The 20,505-nt window shown below is 33.8% G+C and overlaps 3 protein-coding genes across 3 annotated transcripts; 2 read left to right on the top strand and 1 right to left on the bottom strand.

Moving 5' to 3' along the window:
- Positions 1-344: 344 nt before the first annotated feature.
- LOC111914088 (uncharacterized) lies at positions 345-917 on the top strand. The gene has a single exon (XM_023909824.1). The coding sequence runs from the start codon at positions 345-347 to the stop codon at positions 915-917; it is 573 nt and encodes a 190-aa protein (XP_023765592.1).
- Positions 918-1,034: 117 nt separating this feature from the next.
- Positions 1,035-1,688, top strand: LOC111914087 (nonsense-mediated mRNA decay protein 2-like). The gene has a single exon (XM_023909823.2). It carries the CDS (start codon positions 1,035-1,037, stop codon positions 1,686-1,688), a length of 654 nt encoding a protein of 217 aa, XP_023765591.2.
- A 14,305-nt stretch (positions 1,689-15,993) lies between these two features.
- On the bottom strand, positions 15,994-20,254 carry LOC111914127 (probable receptor-like protein kinase At1g80640). The gene is made up of 10 exons (XM_023909872.3): positions 19,645-20,254; positions 19,396-19,566; positions 19,067-19,320; positions 18,849-18,981; positions 18,378-18,441; positions 18,190-18,286; positions 17,779-17,881; positions 17,341-17,459; positions 17,172-17,261; positions 15,994-16,470 (listed from the first exon to the last, which is right to left on the bottom strand). Exons 1-10 carry the CDS (start codon positions 19,814-19,816, stop codon positions 16,315-16,317), a joined length of 1,359 nt encoding a protein of 452 aa, XP_023765640.1. The 5' UTR covers positions 19,817-20,254; the 3' UTR covers positions 15,994-16,314.
- Positions 20,255-20,505: the final 251 nt, after the last annotated feature.

Genomic DNA, 20,505 nt, shown 5'->3' with positions numbered 1-20,505 from the left:
AGTAGCATCATGTAAAATGGAAGTATTGCCCATAAATTAGCAATTACTATAAGGCTATCAGGAGTGGAGAGACCTCCACGCGTGGAATGCTTACGTGGAGGGTCTCTCCACACGTGAACACCGCCCATGTGTTCAGTGGGTTGGTTGTGGCGTGGCTCCCAGGACGGACGAAGACGCGTAAATCGATTGGCCATTCAATTTTCAACCGTTGGAGTATTAAATAAAAAAAAAATCTTTTTTCTTTAATTTACTTTCTCTATCTATATATACATCCACATATACAATTTTTTTTTAAAACATTCATACAAATTCTCTCAAAACAAACATACAAACTCAACCAAAAAATGGATAGCGATTCTGATGACAATTTGGTTTTGCACACACTATTGTCTGCGGCACAAGACGTGATTCGTCAGAGAGGCGAAACTTCACATCGCGAGAAGAAACATAGAAAATATATCAATCGGGATCGAGAGGCGGCACATGAACTTTTGGTACATGATTATTTTGCCCCTGATAGTCTTTATGACCTTTCGAAATTCGAAGACCGTTTTCGTATTAGTAGAAAATTATTTTTACGTATAGCTTCAGATTTGGAACGTAATTATGAGTTTTTCCAATTACGTTGGGATGCTAGAGGTAAACGTGGTTTTACCACAATACAAAAATGTACGGCCGCTCTTAGACAATTGGGATATGGTATAACCGCAGACGCATCAGATGAGTATCTGAAAATGTCTGAGAGGACGGGTCGAGACTGTACATATCTTTTCTGTGAGTATGTTATAGAGCTTTACCGTGACATATACCTGCGACATCCGACTAAAAGTGATGTCGAACAGTTGTATGCCGCGCATGAAGCTAAACATGGTTTTCCAGGGATGCTTGGTAGTATTGATTGTACACATTGGGAGTGAGCAAATTGTCCCAATGCGTGGCCTGGTCAGTTCACACGAGGAGATCATGGGGTCCCGACTGTTATACTGGAGGCGGCTGTTTCAAACGACCTATGGTTTTGGCATGCATTCTTTGGCATGGTGGGGTCAAACAATGACCTGAATGTGCTCCACGCGTCTCCGATATTTAACGATATTTTGCAGGGTAAAGCACCAGATATGTCATACGTTGTGAATGGAAATGAATACAAGTATGGATATTACCTAGGTGATGGGATATACCCAGAGTATGCTACATTTGTTAAGTCTTTTTCGTTTCCAGCCGATGAGAAACGAAAATTGTTCAAGTTAGCACAGGAATCTGCACAGAAGGACGTTGAAAGAGCATTTGGAGTCCTAAAACAAAGATGTCACATAATCAAGCATCCAGCAAGAACATGGGATAGGGCAAAACTAACGACAGTGTTGACTGCCTGTGTGATTTTACATAACATGATAATAGAAGAAGAGGGCAGAGCTATTTGTTCATATACCGACAACGATGCACTTAACTCACCTGCAGTAATACAAGTTGGGAGCCCGGCATACTTCTCTAGGGTTTTGGAAATACAAAATCGTGAAACACATCACAATCTACGACACGATTTGACCGAGCACATATGGGAGAGACAACACCAAGGGGGAAATGACGATGAAGACGAAGAGGACGAGGGCGATGATTACGACGAGAATGCAGACGGTGACGACGAGGCGGATGAGGATAAGGATGATGATGATGATGACAACGAGTAGTACTGTTCTACGGTTTTTGTGTTTTACTTTTTTTTTTAAGTTAAGTAGTGTAGTAGTTGATTTGTTAGGTTTTATGTGTGTTTTAGTAATTTTAGGTTTTAAATTTCTATGTTTTTAGTTAATGAAATTTTTTTTTTTTTTTGTATTTTCAAAAAATTTATTTATCTTATAAATTATGTTTTTTTATTTCATATAGTGTTACAAAAAATAAAAAAATTTACCTATTTTAAAAATTATGTTATTTACTTAACAAAATGTTAAAATAATAATAATAATAAAAAAAGTAAATGTTGTTAGTGGTGACCATTTCCATAGTGGAGTGGGTTGGTGATGAAGGTGATGTGGCGCATAGGTGGCACCACTTTTCCGGTGAGTTTGTAGTGACCACTCCATATAGCCTAAGTTGAAGAAACATATAGTATATTTGTGTAACCACTTGACTTATTGCCTCGATAACTCCCCCCATTTGTTTTGGAAAAATCTGAAATTTTGCATGCTACTTCAATTTTCAAGGCAAAAAGATCATATGATCCTTTAATATATGAAAATATAATTACTTTAATTTACATGCCACATAAAAGAGCATTTCAATGTACATAATCGGATCAATCACTCCCTAATCCATGGAAAACAAAAGATATGGTCTAACGAATGAACAAGTTTTACATACATAGGTTATTTTATAAAGAAGAGTATCACATTATTGGAATGCCATTTTTAACCTAAAAAAGTGTTGATCTGGGAAATTTTGGAAGTTTGTGAAAGCCAAAAACTAAATAAAAAAATGTTATTGCTATATGACTATATCTAAAAGTCTAGAAATAAGTGAACTATGACACCGACCCTTGGTTTGATTTTCATTGTCGCATATACATAAAACCAAAAACTTTAGCACTAAATATAAATCTGATTATAAACTAAAAAACGAGAACATTACTTTCTAATCAAGACCATATCCTAGTACTCGTTCATGCTTGAACACCCCCTTACCTCACTTCAATCTTGGCTCTAACCTCTTGTAAAGTTCCTCAATGATCACACCACCATCCTTAGTGGGGTTTCAAAGGGAGTAATTTCAAGCAACATGTTTGAGATAAGTCGTGAAACACTTTGTGTGATATTTTTTTTACTTAATTAGGATAGGATCTGATCATATAAGGTATATATAGGTGTTATAGAGAAATGCCTTTTTTTAACAACATAAAACTTTATAAGATGAAAATCCAACAGGAAGCTGGAGTGAAACAAAGTTTGGCGAGTAAAATAAAGGGAACAAACACAAAAATAATGCTAAATAACTAAAACATCCGGTCTTTTTGAAAGGAAACTTCACCAAAAATAGCACCTAATTAATTGATTTGTGGAGAAAACTTCTAAACAACTCCAAAGCTTTTTCATCCTTTTGAAATAAACAAATTTTGTGTATTTTGTTAATCTCGTCATAATCATAATTTCCTTCTATGGACTATCTTTCTCGAGTAAAGTTCCCGGGTTTCTTTGATGTGTTCTTTACCATCACACAGACTTTACAAGTCAACTTGCTAATGGAAATGTCATAAGTCAATTTTAGGGGTAATTTTGTCTTTTTGTCTGGTCAGTAGTTTGTAATGTTGGTGATTTTTTCACAAAATATATTTTAGTGTAATGTATTTAACAAGTGTATCAAGAATAATGTTTTAGTTATAATACAAGTTAAGAGATGTGGGAGTGCACACTTGTATTTACTAAACATTGTTAGTACCGAACCTAATCTACTGTGTCAAGTCGGGGTTCGGGGCAACGTCCTGAAAAAAAAAATTTAGAACAGTACAAGGACTAATTTGTTATTCTTGAAAAATGCAAATTCAAGAACTAATATGTCTTTTCTGAAAGATGCAAACTGTTCTTGTTTATCCGTTGAGTGGATAAATCCGGGAAAAATAACGACTTTGAAACACAGAAAACTGGAAACGCTTTCTTCTTCATCTTCTCAAAATTGATTCTAATTTTGTGCCTTAAATCAGAATTGTTGCATCAGGAATTATCCCAGTTTGGATTTCGTGATACCCAAGGCATATAGGGTCGAAATATCAAATAAGGAAAGTGATAACACGATTCCTGTTTGTGATCCAGATTTCCAATAACCCTATTTCGTTTTTCCCCAACATGTAATTGGTGTCGGATAGGTGTAGCCAATAGAAGCTATGTGAGATTACATGGGAATTTGATGTAATTTAAAGTTTAAGGAGAAGACAATAGACGACTTTAGGTATGTTGGAGTTTGGGTATGTCATCCGAAAAAGATATTGTTTTTAAGGAATTGAAAGGGCTTCAGACACTTTGTAGTAATGACATGTTTTTTGGAGGTCCCACACGGATTATACTGATGTTACTGAGTTTATTTGCTATTGTGTATATTGAGCCTATTAATCACTAAGCTCTTGTAGCTAATAGTTGTGATGATGTCCTTTCAGTTTCATGAAAAACTAGTAAGAGTAAGGACATAACTTAGCTCAAGATGAGTGAGGTGTACTTTCACGTATTGGGAAGAGTAGGGATCACGAGCTTTTGTATAGTTTTGTCATATTGTCCCTTGATAGAACTTATAAAGTATTGGAATGGATATAAATGTACAATGTGGTATTATAAGTTTGTAAAACAATAATTTTATGTACTTTGTATTGATTTTACGGGTGTTACAAGTTGGTATCATAGTTGAGATTTAACAAATTAAGTGTCTAAAAGAGTAGATTCTTAAACTTAAACCTTCAGAGATTAACGATGTGTTAAAATTTATTTCGAAGATTTGATAAAAAATAATGCATTGATCCATAGAAATGCAATGCATTGATCGAAAAAAAGTATGTGATGCATTAATGCATGGATTCTGAAACATGTATCTTGTATGATTCTTGAGCATATGAGTATGACTAGCATTGAGTTATAGTCTTATGGAGAATGTCAAGAGTAACTATTAATAGTCAAAATACTTTTAAGGGTGATAAAGGAAAATGTGACACTTCATGGAGAGTATTAACGCGCTTATTGAGCTTCAAGATGGTAAACTTTCGTGTATTGGGAAGAGTATTGATCGTGACACTTGGTGGTGGTGGTGGGGTAATAGTTTATTCATATTATCCCGTGATAGAACTTGTATACTAGGTTGATATAAATGTACACCGTGCTATCATGAGTTTGTAAAAAAAAAGATTATGTATTTTGTATCGATTTAACAGGTGTTACAGGATAGTCCCTAACTAGAGAAGTATGATGCATATAAGTGCTCCTGAGTTGAAGAACTTGTTTTAGAAAACAAAGCAAAAACTATTGAAACTGTTCGAGCATTCCATGCATGTAAGATGAAATAAAATCATTTGTAATAACTACATAACGAATTACAAGATTAAAAATCTTACACTTTAAATATAAAAATTTCATTTAATAAGATGTCTAATGTAACGCCCGCAAATCCGGGCTAGTCAATTTAGAGGCAATAGGGGTCGAAAACGACTTTTCGACAAAAGATTATTTAGAATAAATAATCTTAACCAAGTTGTATAGTATGTTACAAGGTTTTCGTACATATAAAGAACGCCGAAAACCGAGTTATAACGAAGAAGTTATGACCCGTTGAAGTTTCGCGACGGAACCGGCACGATACCGGGAAGCGTGAATAGTGAATTTACGATAGAGCGAGATTTAGCCTTAGCGATCTAAACGAAAGTCGTAGAATATGTTAAACTAAGAAAATCGATAAAAAGAACGCCCAAATCTGACTTCGTATGAGGAAGTTATGATTTTCCTAAGATTTAGCATAGCAGTGCACAACCCGAAATCTGAATTTTAGATCGGTCGATTTTTAGCCGACGGGATCTAAATGAAAGTTATAGTACTCGTAAATACCAACGCGTGGATATAAAGAACGTCGATAATAGAGCTCGTATGCAAAAGTTATGGACGAAGCTTAGTCCCTACTTTTCGAGCGCGGCGAATTCGATACAGTTTTGTAAATACGAGATAGAATGAGAATTAGCCAACGAGGTCTAAATGAGAGTTGAAGATCTCATTAATAGGAACTCAACGGTAAAAAGACAGACAAAAATGGAGCTCGTATGCGAAAGTTATGGACGAAGCTTAGTCCCTACTTTTCGAGCGCGGCGAATTTGATACAGTTTTGTAAATCCGAGATAGAATGAGAATTAGCCAACGAGGTCTAAATGAAAGTTGAAGATCTCATTAATAGGAACTCAACAGTAAAAAGACAGACAAAAACGGAGCTCGTATGCAAAAGTTACGGACGAAGCTTGGAGACTACTTTACTATACACTTCCTATAAATACAAGGGTGAACTCCTCATATTTTCTTCACACCATAAGCCTTTCTTTCTCTCTCTAACTTCTCTCTAGCCTCCCTAAACCCCTCCCAAGTCTACGGAACCTCCCTAGCACGAGAAGAGAGCCCCGGAGCGCCCGACGGCTCCGAGAAGAAAAGCTTTCGGCTCGGAAACGCTGCTCCAGCGAAGCCCGGTTTTTAATAAAAACCCGCTGTAAGTGAGCTACGCCTATAGTATATTTAATATAGATTTTATTTAATTATAGTAACATTGTTAGGACCTTAAAATAATTATTTAGGCTATTATTATGAGTTATATTGAGTGTTATTTAACGCTTATATAATAGTAATAATAGCTAGACTATTAAATTAGTCTCGTCAAGCGTTAGACTAAACTCTAGTGGTAATGATACTAGGTTTTTTTTTTTTGGAAAGGGAACTTCCCTAACGAGGGTTTCCGGGCCAGCTTTCGCGCACCGACTAATCCCTCACTGCAAACATAAAGCTTTGCTTCATGCTCTGGAGTCACTGCAGGCGAACCTCCATGGCCACAAGGGCTTAGTGGTGCCAGGATTTGAACATGGGTCAATAGGTTATCCACCATATCTTCCACATGCCTTACCAAGTCACCACAACCCAAGTGGTTAATGATACTAGGTTTCGTCAAGGGATAATTGTTTTAAGAGTAACGAAGTGCTGTCTGAGTGCCGACTCACCACCTTTCAAGTGAGTGCATAGTCCCTTTCATCTTACACATAGATATGAAGTATTTTATATAAACTACGTGCTATGTGTGCACATTATCTGAATACTTGCTGTCTATGCCGGTTGAACGTTTTATACATGTTTTAAAGGACTTAAACTGTATACGTATTTTATATATACGAAAATGTTGGGTATGAGATGGGTAGATGAATGATGAGAGATAGAAGATGACGTGAGTATACATTGGCAGCTATAGACTTAGTGCCTATGGGACAAACACCGGTAGCTATGGACTTAGTACCTTTTAGACGTTGGTAGCTATGGATTTAGTACCTGTTGGGAATTGGTAGCTATGGACTTAGTACCTATTAGTTAGACGTTGGTAGCTATGGATTTAGTACCTGTTGGGAATTGGTAGCTATGGACTTAGTACCTATTAGTTAGACGCTGGTAGCTAAGGATTTAGTACCTGTAGGAATTGGTAGCTATGGACTTAGTACCTGTTGAACATTGGTAGCTATGGACTTAGTACCTATTAGATAAAGACTGGTAGCTATGGATTTAGTACCCGATGAATAGACTATAGCAGCTATGGAATTAGTGCTTTATGAACGAACATTGGCAGCTATGGATTTAGTGCCAGTCCCATAACCCTGGAAGTAAGGGACTTCGGAATAAACGAATGCAGGATAGATGACTCTTAGGTTAAATCCTTAAAGAGTAAAGAAGATAATGGGGATGAGTAATTGGGTTGATTGTTTGATTGAACATAATAATTATATTATTGTGGGTTGAAAACCCTATGTACTCACCAGGTTTCCCAACCTGACCCACTCAGTTTATGTATATCACAGGTGACGAAGTGAAGTGACATTACACTGAGAGATTTAAAAGAGATGTAGATCACTAGTGTAAATCATTGTAAGTTCTGTTTATGCTTATGTTTCGGTATTAACGATGACATCCCAAACATTTTAAAATGAAATAAATACGTTTCTTCGAAAATGTTTTAATAACGTATTTACCATGTTTTTCTGGGAACAAATTCCGCAACCTTTTTATAAAATGAAGTACTCTGATTTTTATAAAGCATAAACAAAATCGGTCTTTTATGGCCGTGATTTTGGGGATGTCACATCTAACATTTAATTACATAAATGGCCAGGGCCGGTCTAAACGTATATAGGGTCTGGGGCAAAAAGAAAAAAAAAGGTCCCTAAAGACAAATATAATGAAAATTCAATATATATATATATATATATATATATATATATATATATATATATCATTTATTCTTCACTATAAACGTGTTCAATTAGCAATAACAAGCAAATCATTTAGGTAATAACATATATATATATATATATATATATATATATATATATATATATATATATATACAGAGAGAGAGAGAGAGAGAGAGAGTCAAGATCAAATAAGAAGGAAATTTTTTGTAAGAAGGTAAGAAGTTTTTTTCCTACATATTTTTTTCGCGAACAAACAAAATGAATCATTAGATGATTCATTTGTAAGATGATTCACAAGAAAAAATTCTCAAAAAAACATTTCGATGATTCATTTATACAATGATTTTGTTGTTATTCACTAAAATTGTCATAAAAGTGAATTTTTTCTTAATTTACTTAAAAAATGAATCATAAATATGTTTTTTTTGGAATTTTTTCTTGTGAATCATCTTACAAATGAATCATCTAGTGATTCATTTATTTTGTTCGTCAAAAAAATATGTAGAAAAAAAACTTCTTACCTTCCTACCAAAAAAAATTTCTTACCGGATATATATATATATATATATATATATATATATATATATATAGTGAAAAGTTCAATAGAGAACCATAATTATTGGTTCTTATATATATATATATATATATATATATATATATATATATATATATATATATATATATATATATATATATATATAGTGAAAAGTTCAATAGAGAACCATAATTATTGGTTCTTCAAGGAACCAAATCTTTTTTTCAAATTCTAAAGTTTATTCTTTATCAAAAAAAAATCTAAAAATATCTAAATTCATATGTTAACATTGTGAATGTGAAAAATATTTTTCGAATTGACCTTGTGAATCCGGATTCACGTTATGAATTTTTAAAAATTCATATTGTGAATTTGACGTAAAAAAAAATTCGAATTTTATATCATTGGAAAAAGGATAAAAAGTTATGAATTTCTGTATTTTTAGTTTTTTTTTTTTTTTTTTTTGATAAAAAATAAGTTCTAAAAGTTGAAAAAAAAAAAGATTGGTTTCTTGGTTTATTGATTAATTATGGTTCTCTATTGAACCTCATATATATATATATATATATATATATATATATATATGCACTACATAGCACACAAATTTTGGGTCCCATAGAGACGTAGGCCTTGAGCGGTCTTTCGGATTGCCCACCGTCTAAACCGGCTCTGTAAATGCTTTGTACAAAATCCTCTTGATCATTGGTATTCATAATTTTTGGACATATAAAGATTAAGAGCAAGTCTATTTCTCACACTCCCACTTTGTTAAGTCTTTTTTGGTGGAGCAAAAAAACACAAATTTTACCTCATTAACACCAATCTCATTACAAGTCATATACATTATCCGTTTGAAGACAAATACAATACATGTTTTATCAAGATAACCATCCACTTTATAGAGTAAGAGTGGAGTCCAACATTTTCTTTATGTTTCACAAAAAAAGATACTTTACATCCAAATATTAAAAATAAAAATAAAAATAAAAAAAATAAAAAAAAGGACTCTAGTCCCGCGAAAAGAAGTAAAACCCCCATCTCTCATTTGCATTTAGAGTACTTTTTCGAGTTTATATTTCATTTTCCACCCTCACTAAATATAAACTTTTTAAACATCCGCTTTTATAAATTGAAAGTAGCGTCCATTTTCTTTTTGTGGTTCATAAACCAAAAACAAAGTATAACCATACAATATAATGACTCCGTAAACAAATCATAAGCCCCATCTCTCATTTATATTTGAATCTTTTCCAATTTACATATCCTTTTCTATCTCCCACCAAATACAATATTTTTACCCATCTACACCCCATTTAAACAAAGTTTTATATAAACACCATCATTTTGCCACTTTCTTATCTTTGTCATGTTAAAAAGAAAATCCACAAAACATAAAAAATAAACCCAAGAAAATAGCCTAATCCAATATTCTTTCATATTTTATGTTACATAACAAGCCAAGCCTATAAAATAACTCTTTCCTTTCAAAGAGGCATTCAATTGGAATATCATTTACCTATATCTCCTCCACGTTATGGAGTAGGTCTTTGCTAAGAAGTCATATTATTTATGGGATAGAAATAAAACCTAATGCTCGAAATGGTTTGTGGGTTGAACCTAATAAGATGGCAATAACAATGCCAGAAGTAATGAGTACATGGTCGATGACTTGGAAACCCGTGGTTTTCCAATAAAAATGTTAGGCCTACTTCTACACCAAATATATCGTATTAATCCATTTAATATGTTGATGTAACATGATACAACATATGTTATGTCATAATTCATCCATTTTTTATAGATGAGTGGAGTTCATTTTTTTATGTTGAGTAAATAGCAAAATTGGTCCCTATCATTTACCAAAAAGTATAGTTTGAATTTAATTTTTTTTGTCACATGGTTAATCTAAAATTGAAACTTTCATACAGAACTGGTCCCTAAAAAATTTGAATGCATTTGAAAAGACTATTTTTCACTCCATTTTTCTTAACACTGTCTTCTCTCTCTCTACTCTTTCATGTTGCAGCACCACCACCGCTGGCAACCATCTTCACACCATTTTTTTGTCCAGAAAAAAAAAACACCATACACCCCCTGCTCCCTCTTTCCAAAAACCACCACTATCTTCAGCAAATCGATTTTCATCAAACCCATTTTAGGAAGCATATACTAGATGAAGCTACCACCATCGCCAACAGAGACATTGCCATCGGATAACACAAAGAAACATACATGAAAATGAATATGTCACCTCTCTCTCCCTCAAAGATATGAAACGGATACATCTAGGATTCTCTTGGCCTAAAAACCCTAGTCGATCGGTGATAGAAGCAGTAGGGTTAGGGATTTCCATGTTCATGTTCGACCCTCTCACGAATCTAGAAACCTACATAATCTTTGTCTGAGAAAGAAATAGAGAGAAGACTATATCAATGACGACTTCAATATAGAAACCCTAGCCCCGGACCAGAAAACCCCTAGCCAACCTAGGTTATAGCGACATGAAGGAAGCTCTAGTTAAGGTAGAGACGAACAGATGACGGGAAGGTGTAGTCTGACAAAGGGGGGTTGCGGACAACAATTTTGACGATGGTGATTAAAGGAGAAGATATTCCTTGCGGCAGCAGCAGGAAAAAAAAGAGACAGCCGATTGTATTGGTGTATTAGGTTGGAGGGTGTGGTGCCACCGAAACCGCACTCCCTCCACCGCCACATAAGCGTCACGTCATTTTTTACCACACAAGTGTGGTTTCTTGCCACACCAAGGGAGTGGTGCCACACTTTTATTTTTATTTTTATTTGTTTTGTTTTTTTAGCTATTTTAATTAAAACTTCTTTTTTAATAAAAAAAAAAAAACATAATTTTTCATTACTTGAAAATTTAAAAAAAAAAAAAAAAAAACATTACAATGAAAATTCAAAAAACATTACATTGCATTACCAAAAAAAAAACCAACGAAAAAGACACACATGACATTAAAATAATCCTAGAAACTTAAAAAACACAAAATAAAATAGCTAAAGCAAACTACATAAGGTCGTTCTCCGAGAACTCGTCTTCGGAGTCATCCGGTGGATCCAAATTAAGGTTAATATTTTGAACCCCATAAATGTGTTTCACTAAGTCATTGCGAAGATTGTGAAATGTTTCAGTGCAACGTATCTCTGCTCTCCTATTCATATACTCTTCGCCACCAATTTTCATTGGTTGTGTCTCTGGTATGGTTTCTTCCTCGTCAAATGCACATATTGCTCTTCCTTCGTCTTCAATAATCATGTTGTGATATATGAGACATGTATACATGATTTCTTGAAGTTTTTCCTCGCCTAAATGAACTGCTGGTTTTTTCAATATAAACCACTGTTTCTTCAGAGCTCCAAAGCATGCTCAACCTCCTTCCTAGCTCTTTCTTGAGCTCTCTTGAATTTTTTTCGTCTAGAACCATCTGAACACGTAAACGATTTAACAAACACAACATGCTCAGGATAGATTCCATCGACTAGATAATAACCATACTTATATGGCGTTCCACGCACTTCAAAAGAAGAATTTGGTGCGGATCCATCATATATGTTGTTAAATATAGGTGAACGATTAAGAACATTGATGTCATTAATCGAACCAGGAGAACCAAAAAAATCATGTTAAATCCACAGATCTTATGATGCAACTGCTTCAAGTATGACCATTGGGTGACCATGATCACCTCGGGTAAATTGCCCATGATATGATGTAAGGCAATTTTTCCATGTCCGATGGAGACAATCTAAGCTTCCTAACATTCCAGGAAACCCATGCACACTAGTATGATGAGCTTGCAATTGCAAGATGTCATTACGTGTAGGCTTACGTAAATATTTTGGACCATAAAAGTGAATTACAGTTTGGCAGAAAAAGTGGAGACTGTCTCGTGCTATCCTAGTAGACATCCTAAAACTTTCATCTAATGCATCAGGTGGAATGTCATATACTAACTGACGAAGTGATGTCGTGTATTTTTGTAAGGGAGTGAAACCGAGTGTACCTCTAACATCGTAGCGTTGTTGAAAAAAAACTGCAATCCCTCGTTACATCTTCAACTATACATTCGTATAAACCTTTAAACATTCTGAAGCGCCTACGAAAATAATACCCTTGATAAGTGGCATTCTCTTGAAAATAGTCTTGTACCAAATAATGGTTGGCTTCTTTACGATTTCTGAAAATATATCCTCGTGTTCTCCGTTGAGAACTTGCAGCTGCATTATTGCATAAAACATCGTATGTTTGTTCCGCCATTTGAGCACACGCAACAGTGCCATCAAAAATAGTCTGAAATTCTTCAGAAGATGAAGAAGATGACATTTTTGAGAGAGATGAGTAATTTTTTTTAAAAAAAATGAGCGAGAAGGGTTTGTATTGTGTGAAAAAAATGAAGTGCTTGTGTATATATAGGGAAAAAAGACAAAAAGGAATAAAATAAAATAAAATAAAAATAACGCACAAAATGATCGTTCAACGGTCAAACATTCATTAGCCAATCATGTGTCGCGGTCATCTACAGTCGTAGTGCGGCCAAAACCGCAGTCTTGGCGGTGTGCGCGGCTGAGGTTGCAAAAACCGCGTCCACACCCTCCGGCCTTAAAAGAGAAAATGATGGGAAGGGTAGCTTATTAAAGGTTTTTTTTGCTATTTTTTCATTTTTTTAATATTTAGTAAATAAAAGAAAATGAAAAAAAAAAATGACAAAATAGTTTTTTCAAATGCATTTAAATTTTCGAAAGACAAATTCTATACGGAAGTTTCAATTTTAAACTGACTCTGAAACAAAATATATTTGACTTAAACTACATTTTCTAATAAACCACAAGGACCAATATTGCTATTTACTCTTTTATATTTCACAAAAAAACATAACACTACAGTAACTACAAAACCAATAATAGTACAACAATACATTATTCTAAAAAGTTCGGCATAGCGCGTTATTGCTTCAAGGCCTGCACTTGACGTCAAACTTTAATAAACTGTCACCTTAAGTCGTATATGTATATATAAAAATGAATAATAGTAGATAATATATAATTATCGATTATATACAAGATTGTCGCCTTAAGTCACACCTTACAAACGACATGGTCCGTCACGACTCGTAAAAACTTAAAATTTGACCCGATTGTGCATGGTCTTTTTGGGTTGCCTTCACCAAAACAACTTGAATGGAGAAATAATAGAGAAAGGGGTTATTATGATTTATTAATATGTTATAAGAATAATATATTAAAGGAAAAATCATATTTGTTTAATTAATATTGGTCAATAATTAATTAAGAATTAATTTTGTGATCAAGTGTAATTAATTAAACTAGAGCGGCTGAATTGTAATTATGTGATAGTTACAAAATATGGTAATGGTTATCCTAAATATGGTTGAACGAATTCAAGGAGATAAGGATCCTTGAAATCGTCCAAAGGATAAGGGTTTTCAAGACTTATCTTATTGTTACTTGGTGGGCAAACAACTAGATAAGGATAAGGACTGAAACCCTAATCCCTACACCTATATAAAGACCCCTTGGCTAATGAAATTCGTCCATGCCTGGTCTAGGGTTCCTAGGGACAAATTTCATACCTCCTCTCTCTCTCTCTCTCTCTCTCTCTCTCTCTCTCTCTCTCTCTCTCTCTCTCTTGCCTCTCCATTTGCTCTTGGTGTTTGTGAGTCATTAGAGGTACTACACTTGTGGTACTTGCTTTCAAAGACAAGAAGATTCAAGATTTAAGTTGTTATTACAAATATAACAACAAGAGGTATGTGATCTAACCTTCTATGTAGATTTCGAAAATACTAGGGCATATTAGGGTTTCTATATGTGTTCATAATGTTGTGTATCTAATAGTGAAAATATAGATCCAATTATAGGGTTGCATGCACACATAGGATTGTTTGTACAAAACCCAACAGTTACATCTATTATTTTGAATCTTGATAAGAGATCCCCCTCTCATTTATTTGGATCCCCTTTTCAAGTGTACATGTCCATTTCCACCCCCACAAGATCCAACTTTTTACCCGTCTACACCCCCATTTAAACAATTTTATATAAACACCATCATTTTGCCACTTTATTCTCTGTCATGCTAAAAACAAAATGGTAAATTACATCAATCGTCCCTCGTACACATGTCAGAAAACGTGTATAGTCCATATTTTTAAAATTTAACTCGGACTTTCCTCGTTTGTTTAAAACTTGCACATTTCATCCCTCTGGACATAAAAATACTATTTTGGCTTTAATTTTTTTTTTAATTTTCTATTATTGTTTTATAATATATATATGGTAGCCACCCTCCCTCTTCCTTTTCCTAGTGTCCTTTCCTCCCAATAGAAACCTCCCCATCTCCGATCAAAATCCTCAGGCGAATCACCGGCAGATTTTCCACCGCCGCTTCATTTTGGTTCCAGACTCGTCACACCACCTATTCTCTTCATCTTGACTCGACTCAAAACCGGTTACAACCTCCTTCCCACCATCTAACAACTTCCTAAATCCATCGGTCAGACTCTAACTGTGATTGCGACGCAATCTAGAAAAATAGATTATTAGTGGTGGTGATGCTCGATCTGAAACCCCCAAAGTGAAATCCTTCATGAAACGTCCAAAGTTCTTGATCTGAAACCACACATTTCCCCGTATATGAATCTAAAACCCTAGGCGCACAGGTGAAGAAGGAGATCATCTATCGGAAAAGGAGGAAGAGAGAAATGTAGTACCAGTGATGGCGCACAGGTAAAGAAGGAGATCATCAATCTCGAAACCCTAGGCGGCGATTGGAAATCCTAATTTGTGTTCTTTGTTGTTGAAGGTCATCGACAGGACAAGAGTTGTGCTGGTGGTTAAAGGTGGCTCACGATGAAAAGGGTGGTTGAATAGTGGAGAAGATTACAAGATGACGAGTTGAGAATAAGAGATATTCGATTAGAAAAGGAGTAGGAAAAAGATGTCATGGTTCTGGACAATAATAATGGTGGTAAGTGGTGCTCCGACAATGGTGGCGGGCGGTTTTCTGGCAATGGTGGTCTTCCCGGAAAGAAAATGGTGGTGTTTGTGATTTTTTTGTAAAGGTGAGGTTTTTTGGAAATGAGGAGATATACATTTTTCTAAATATTAATCTATAACTAATATCATTATAATAAATCAAAAATAATTGGAAATTAAATTAAAAAAAAAAAAGATATTATGGTCATTTCAAATTTGACATGGACTAAATTTGTATAAAACTAAATATCAAAGACGAAGCGTGCAAGCGTTAAACAAACAGTAGACAATCCGAATTAATTTTTAAAAATAAGGATCAAACATATTTTCTGATATGTACACGAGGACAATTGGTGTAATTACCCAAAACAAAATCCACAAAATAGAAACAATAAACCCAAGAAGTAGCCTAATCCAATATTCTATCATATCCTATTTCACATTAAAAAAAACAAGCCTATATAAACATATTATATCATAATTCATCCAATTTTTATAAAGTGGACGTGGAGTCTATTTTCTTTAAGTTTCACAAAAAGTATAATTTACAACCAAAAACAAATCATACCCATACAATGACTCCAAAACCAATAACACCTTCCCCCTCATTTACATATGGATACCCTTTTCAAGTTTACATATCCATCCCACCCCCACCAAATACATCTTTTTACCCATCTACCCCCCAAATAAATAAATATTCTAATAAACACCCTCACTTTGCCATTTTCTTCTCTTTTTCATCTTTAAAAACAAAACCCACAAAATAAAAATAAAAAAGATAGCCTAAACAAATAGGTAGATGAGGAAATCATGGGTCGACTGATACCGAAGGCCTTGTTTGTGTAAGTCTTAGAGTCCCTCCAAGCTCAACGGGAACAAGAGGGATCAGAGAATGCAAGACGTCGGTTATTAATGGCCGGTAGCTTGGTTCCGGTTGTACACATAACACAGCCACCGCAGCAACCTACAGATAAAAAAAACAGCAATGTACTTCCATTCATTTGCTATTATAACATATTTATTCACTCTATCAATAACAAACCCAGATATGGACATATGGTATGTATATCATAAGAGATTTGTCTTTTTTATTGATTCCACAAAGGAGGCAATTTCAACCTAAGTTTCATTCAAGGATTAAATGCAAGAAATAATAACATAGATTAATTGAATTTAAATTATTATAACTTACCTAATTTAGCAATGTGATTGTAATACAAATCGATTTCTCTACATACAAATAAATGAAACTATGTTTACTACTTCCATTTATTTTTTCATTTATTCGTGTTAACACTTTTTACTTTGAAAAAATCCACCTAATTATAGGAATGGCCATATTCAAATACAAAGTAATTTCACTGCTATAATTGGGCAGATTTTCAAAATACCTAAATATGATGATGAATTAAAATTAGTAATGCTAAAGTTGGCTAGGTTTTTCAAAATTCGACTTATGAAAAACAAACTAATAATATATTATAAAAAAAGTACGTTGCTATTTAATACATTTATCACGTCAATCTTTTTTACAGTACATAAAATTTAACGAAAAAGTTAAAAAAAAAATGTGTTAGATCATTCAAACATTTATAATCTCATAAATTGTTTATTCAAAAATCAGATGATTATTTAAAATTAGTTTTTCTAATCATATTTACGTACTTGGTACAGGTGCTTGAGATCCATTGTGTATCTGATCACGGGATCTACAATATTCGGAAGCTTTGATCTGTCTGTTAATTGTGGCATAGCCTGAAATTCACAAATTTGGTTTCAAAACACCGAATAAAAATCAAATAATCAAATGTTCAAAAAAAAGTGTAAGTTCTACCCAAGTGACAATAGATTGGCATTGCGACTCTGCTAATTTTTCTACAGGTCGCCTTCCAAGTAAAAGCTCTAAAAGCACAACTCCAAACGCATACACGTCACTTTTATCCGTCAATTTTCCTGTACACAAAAATGGAAAGCATTAAAACATCCTTTTATCAACATTCAATTTATGCATCAAAATTTTGTACTTGTAATTGACCATCATTAAATAGCACAAAAAAGTCGGATTTTAATCCCTAGAAATAGCAACATACTTTCAATTATTTATATATTGCAGTTTTTTTTTTCCTTATTCAAGCTTTATCCTATATGAAAAATCTACCCAATTATGACATTGTACATTTAAATAACATCATACCTTAAAATAATAATAATAATAAAACACCGGATAAGTGTAATAAAGTAATAAACAAATCAAAAATGAATGTATACATACCATCTAAAAGATACTCGGGAGCTACATAACCCAATGTCCCTGAAAGCTTAATGTTGTTTTTGTTCTGGGCCCCATCCATTATAGCAAGACCAAAATCTGAAAGCTTTACAAAAGATAACAATTGTAACAAAATTTCAGTATTTCTTCTTCTTCTTCTTTGTGGTTTACAACACAAAATTGATTATTTTTAATATATTTTAAAAATTGATTTATTTTTGGAAAGGTATATGTGACAGGGTCCCACTATGAATGCAAGTCATATAGCCTACCTAAGACTTTCAAAGTAGGTGGGAGATGCATTATTATTATTATTATGATTCTGACAGAAAGAAAGTTTGTGTAAATTTTATAAAAAAAAAAAAAAGAAAAAAAAAGAAAGAAAAAGAAATTATTTGATGTTTAAAAAAGTACCTTAGCATTGAAGCTGGAATCCAGAAGGATATTAGATGATTTCAGATCTCTATGAATCACCGATGGTTTGCAGTTCTCATGCAAATATTCTAATCCTCTGTACTCAAATAATTACAAATATTTTAAAAAATATAATAATAAAAAATTTCATCTCATTATTAAATTAATTAATTATCCACAAGTCCCACCTTGCTGTATCTAGAGCAATCTTCATCCTGCAATGCCATGTTAAATTGGATCCACTGGAAGGCCCTGTGTGTGGACACATAATTTAATTCTTGTTATCTAATCTTATTTTTATTTTTATTTTTATAAATAATAAAATACTCCCAACAATCTCATCAAAATATTAACACACTTTCCATATTTGGGGTTTTTCGTATCGATTGCTACATATCTCCTTTTCATGCATATGACCCATCTACCCCTTTAAGCTTTAACCATCACTACAAACTAATCAATAGCTAAAAAAAGACATATTTGCCCTTTACTATGTTTCAAATTATAATCATATCAATTTATGTCGGCTTTCAAGATGATGTGTACTTTTGTTAGACTGATAAGTGATAACCACTAAAAACAACCTAATCATATTGATTTTGCTCCAGAGCTTTAAAGGGTATTTTAGGCATTGTGAAAAGGTCAAAAAATTGACTCACCATGTAATTGAGTTTCTAAAGATCCATTATGCATCAGTTCATAAACAAGAAGCTTGGTTTCATCATTAACACAATATCCCAATAAGGTGATGATATTCGGATGATGAATTTTACTCAATAGATCCACCTCCGTCTGCAAAAAAGAAAACCCTAATCACAAAATTGCAAGAATTAAAAGATTAATTAAAGTCTGAAACTTTAAGATAATGATAATTAACCTGGAATTCTTTAATGGCGTCTTGACTAATACCATCTAATCTTTTAACAGCTACATGCAAATTATCATCGAGTCGAGCTTTATACACGCATCCAAATCCACCTACGCCTAATATCTCGCTTTCACCGAAGTTATTTGTTGCTGATTCTAACACGTTATAATCCATAACAACCACCGATCCCTTTTCGATTTTGGTTTTGAAAACACCGTTAGTTCTGCTAACGAATGAACTCAATGGAAGCCCTCTCAAAGAATCTTGAAATTAAAACAACGAATCTGATTAGAATCTGTAGACATTATCAAAACCTATTAAGTTTTACATCGTCTTACCTAATTTTTTGGTACCGATTTTGCCTGATTTGTGTATATTCTTTCTGTGGCATATCCACAAACATATGATGGACACTATGATGATCGCCATCACAGACGAAACTGTGATGAGCCCAATAAGAACCTTTCGACTTGAACTGTGTTGGTGCTTCGTGATATCGATTTCAGTTCCTGATTCGGATAAAAGTAAAGATGTTAGAGGTAGATAGCAATAACCCGGATGTGAATGATGGAAGGGGATATATATACCTGAAGTGAAGTCGGCCATTGACGCCGGAATTGAAGGAATGGGAGGCGCGGCAGGTGAGGATTCAGGAACAGAAATCGCAGAAAACGGAAATGAAGCTTCGGGTCTGGCATCAGTTGAGCTAATTTCGAAATCCAAAACTAAAACAAACAAAAAACCAAGAAAGATTTTCATACTTCGCTTTCTTCTTTGTATGTCTACAATAAACAAAACATGAGATTTCTTTTAAGGAAATCCAAGTTGAGAGTTGTATGTATCCTAATGGAGACAGATAGCGAGATCTCAAATTTAATTTAATGTTTTTGAATTGAACTGAATCTTGATGGGTGTTTTTCTCTTTCTCTCTCCTCTGTCTGCCCACTCTCGTTGCATCTCTCACACACAGTGAAACACACAGAGATGATTTGAGACAGAGCAGTAGTTGATGAAGATGGCCATGGAGGGTATTAATGGAGGGGAATGAGAAGATGAATGCTGATTTGCTGTGATATCTGCAAATGGCGATGAGGTTTGTTATGCTGCTGCAAGATGGAGACAGTAGACTGGCAAAAGTTTACTTTTCTTGAAATCACAAAAATAAAGAAAAAGGAGGGAACTTTCTTATTAGATTAAAAATCAAAATTCCCTTTACGAGGTGTTATTATTCTTTTTTTTTTCTTTTCTCCTTTTTAAATGTGACATCTCATTTTTGTTGACCATTAATTATTATATTTGGTTCGGATCGACAAACTAGAAAATATGCTTAAAATAGATCATATCACTTTACATAGGTAGGCATAATGCATGCACACTTTATTTTCATTAATATTTACATTTACATGTACATAATAGTTCATAGGATATTCATATAAACGATCACATAT

The sequence above is a fragment of the Lactuca sativa genome, chromosome 6 (assembly GCF_002870075.4).
Source record: "Lactuca sativa cultivar Salinas chromosome 6, Lsat_Salinas_v11, whole genome shotgun sequence".
NCBI lineage: Eukaryota > Viridiplantae > Streptophyta > Magnoliopsida > Asterales > Asteraceae > Lactuca > Lactuca sativa.
The sequence above is the reverse complement of the archived record's forward strand: the minus strand, read 5'-3'. Positions and strand labels throughout refer to the sequence as shown.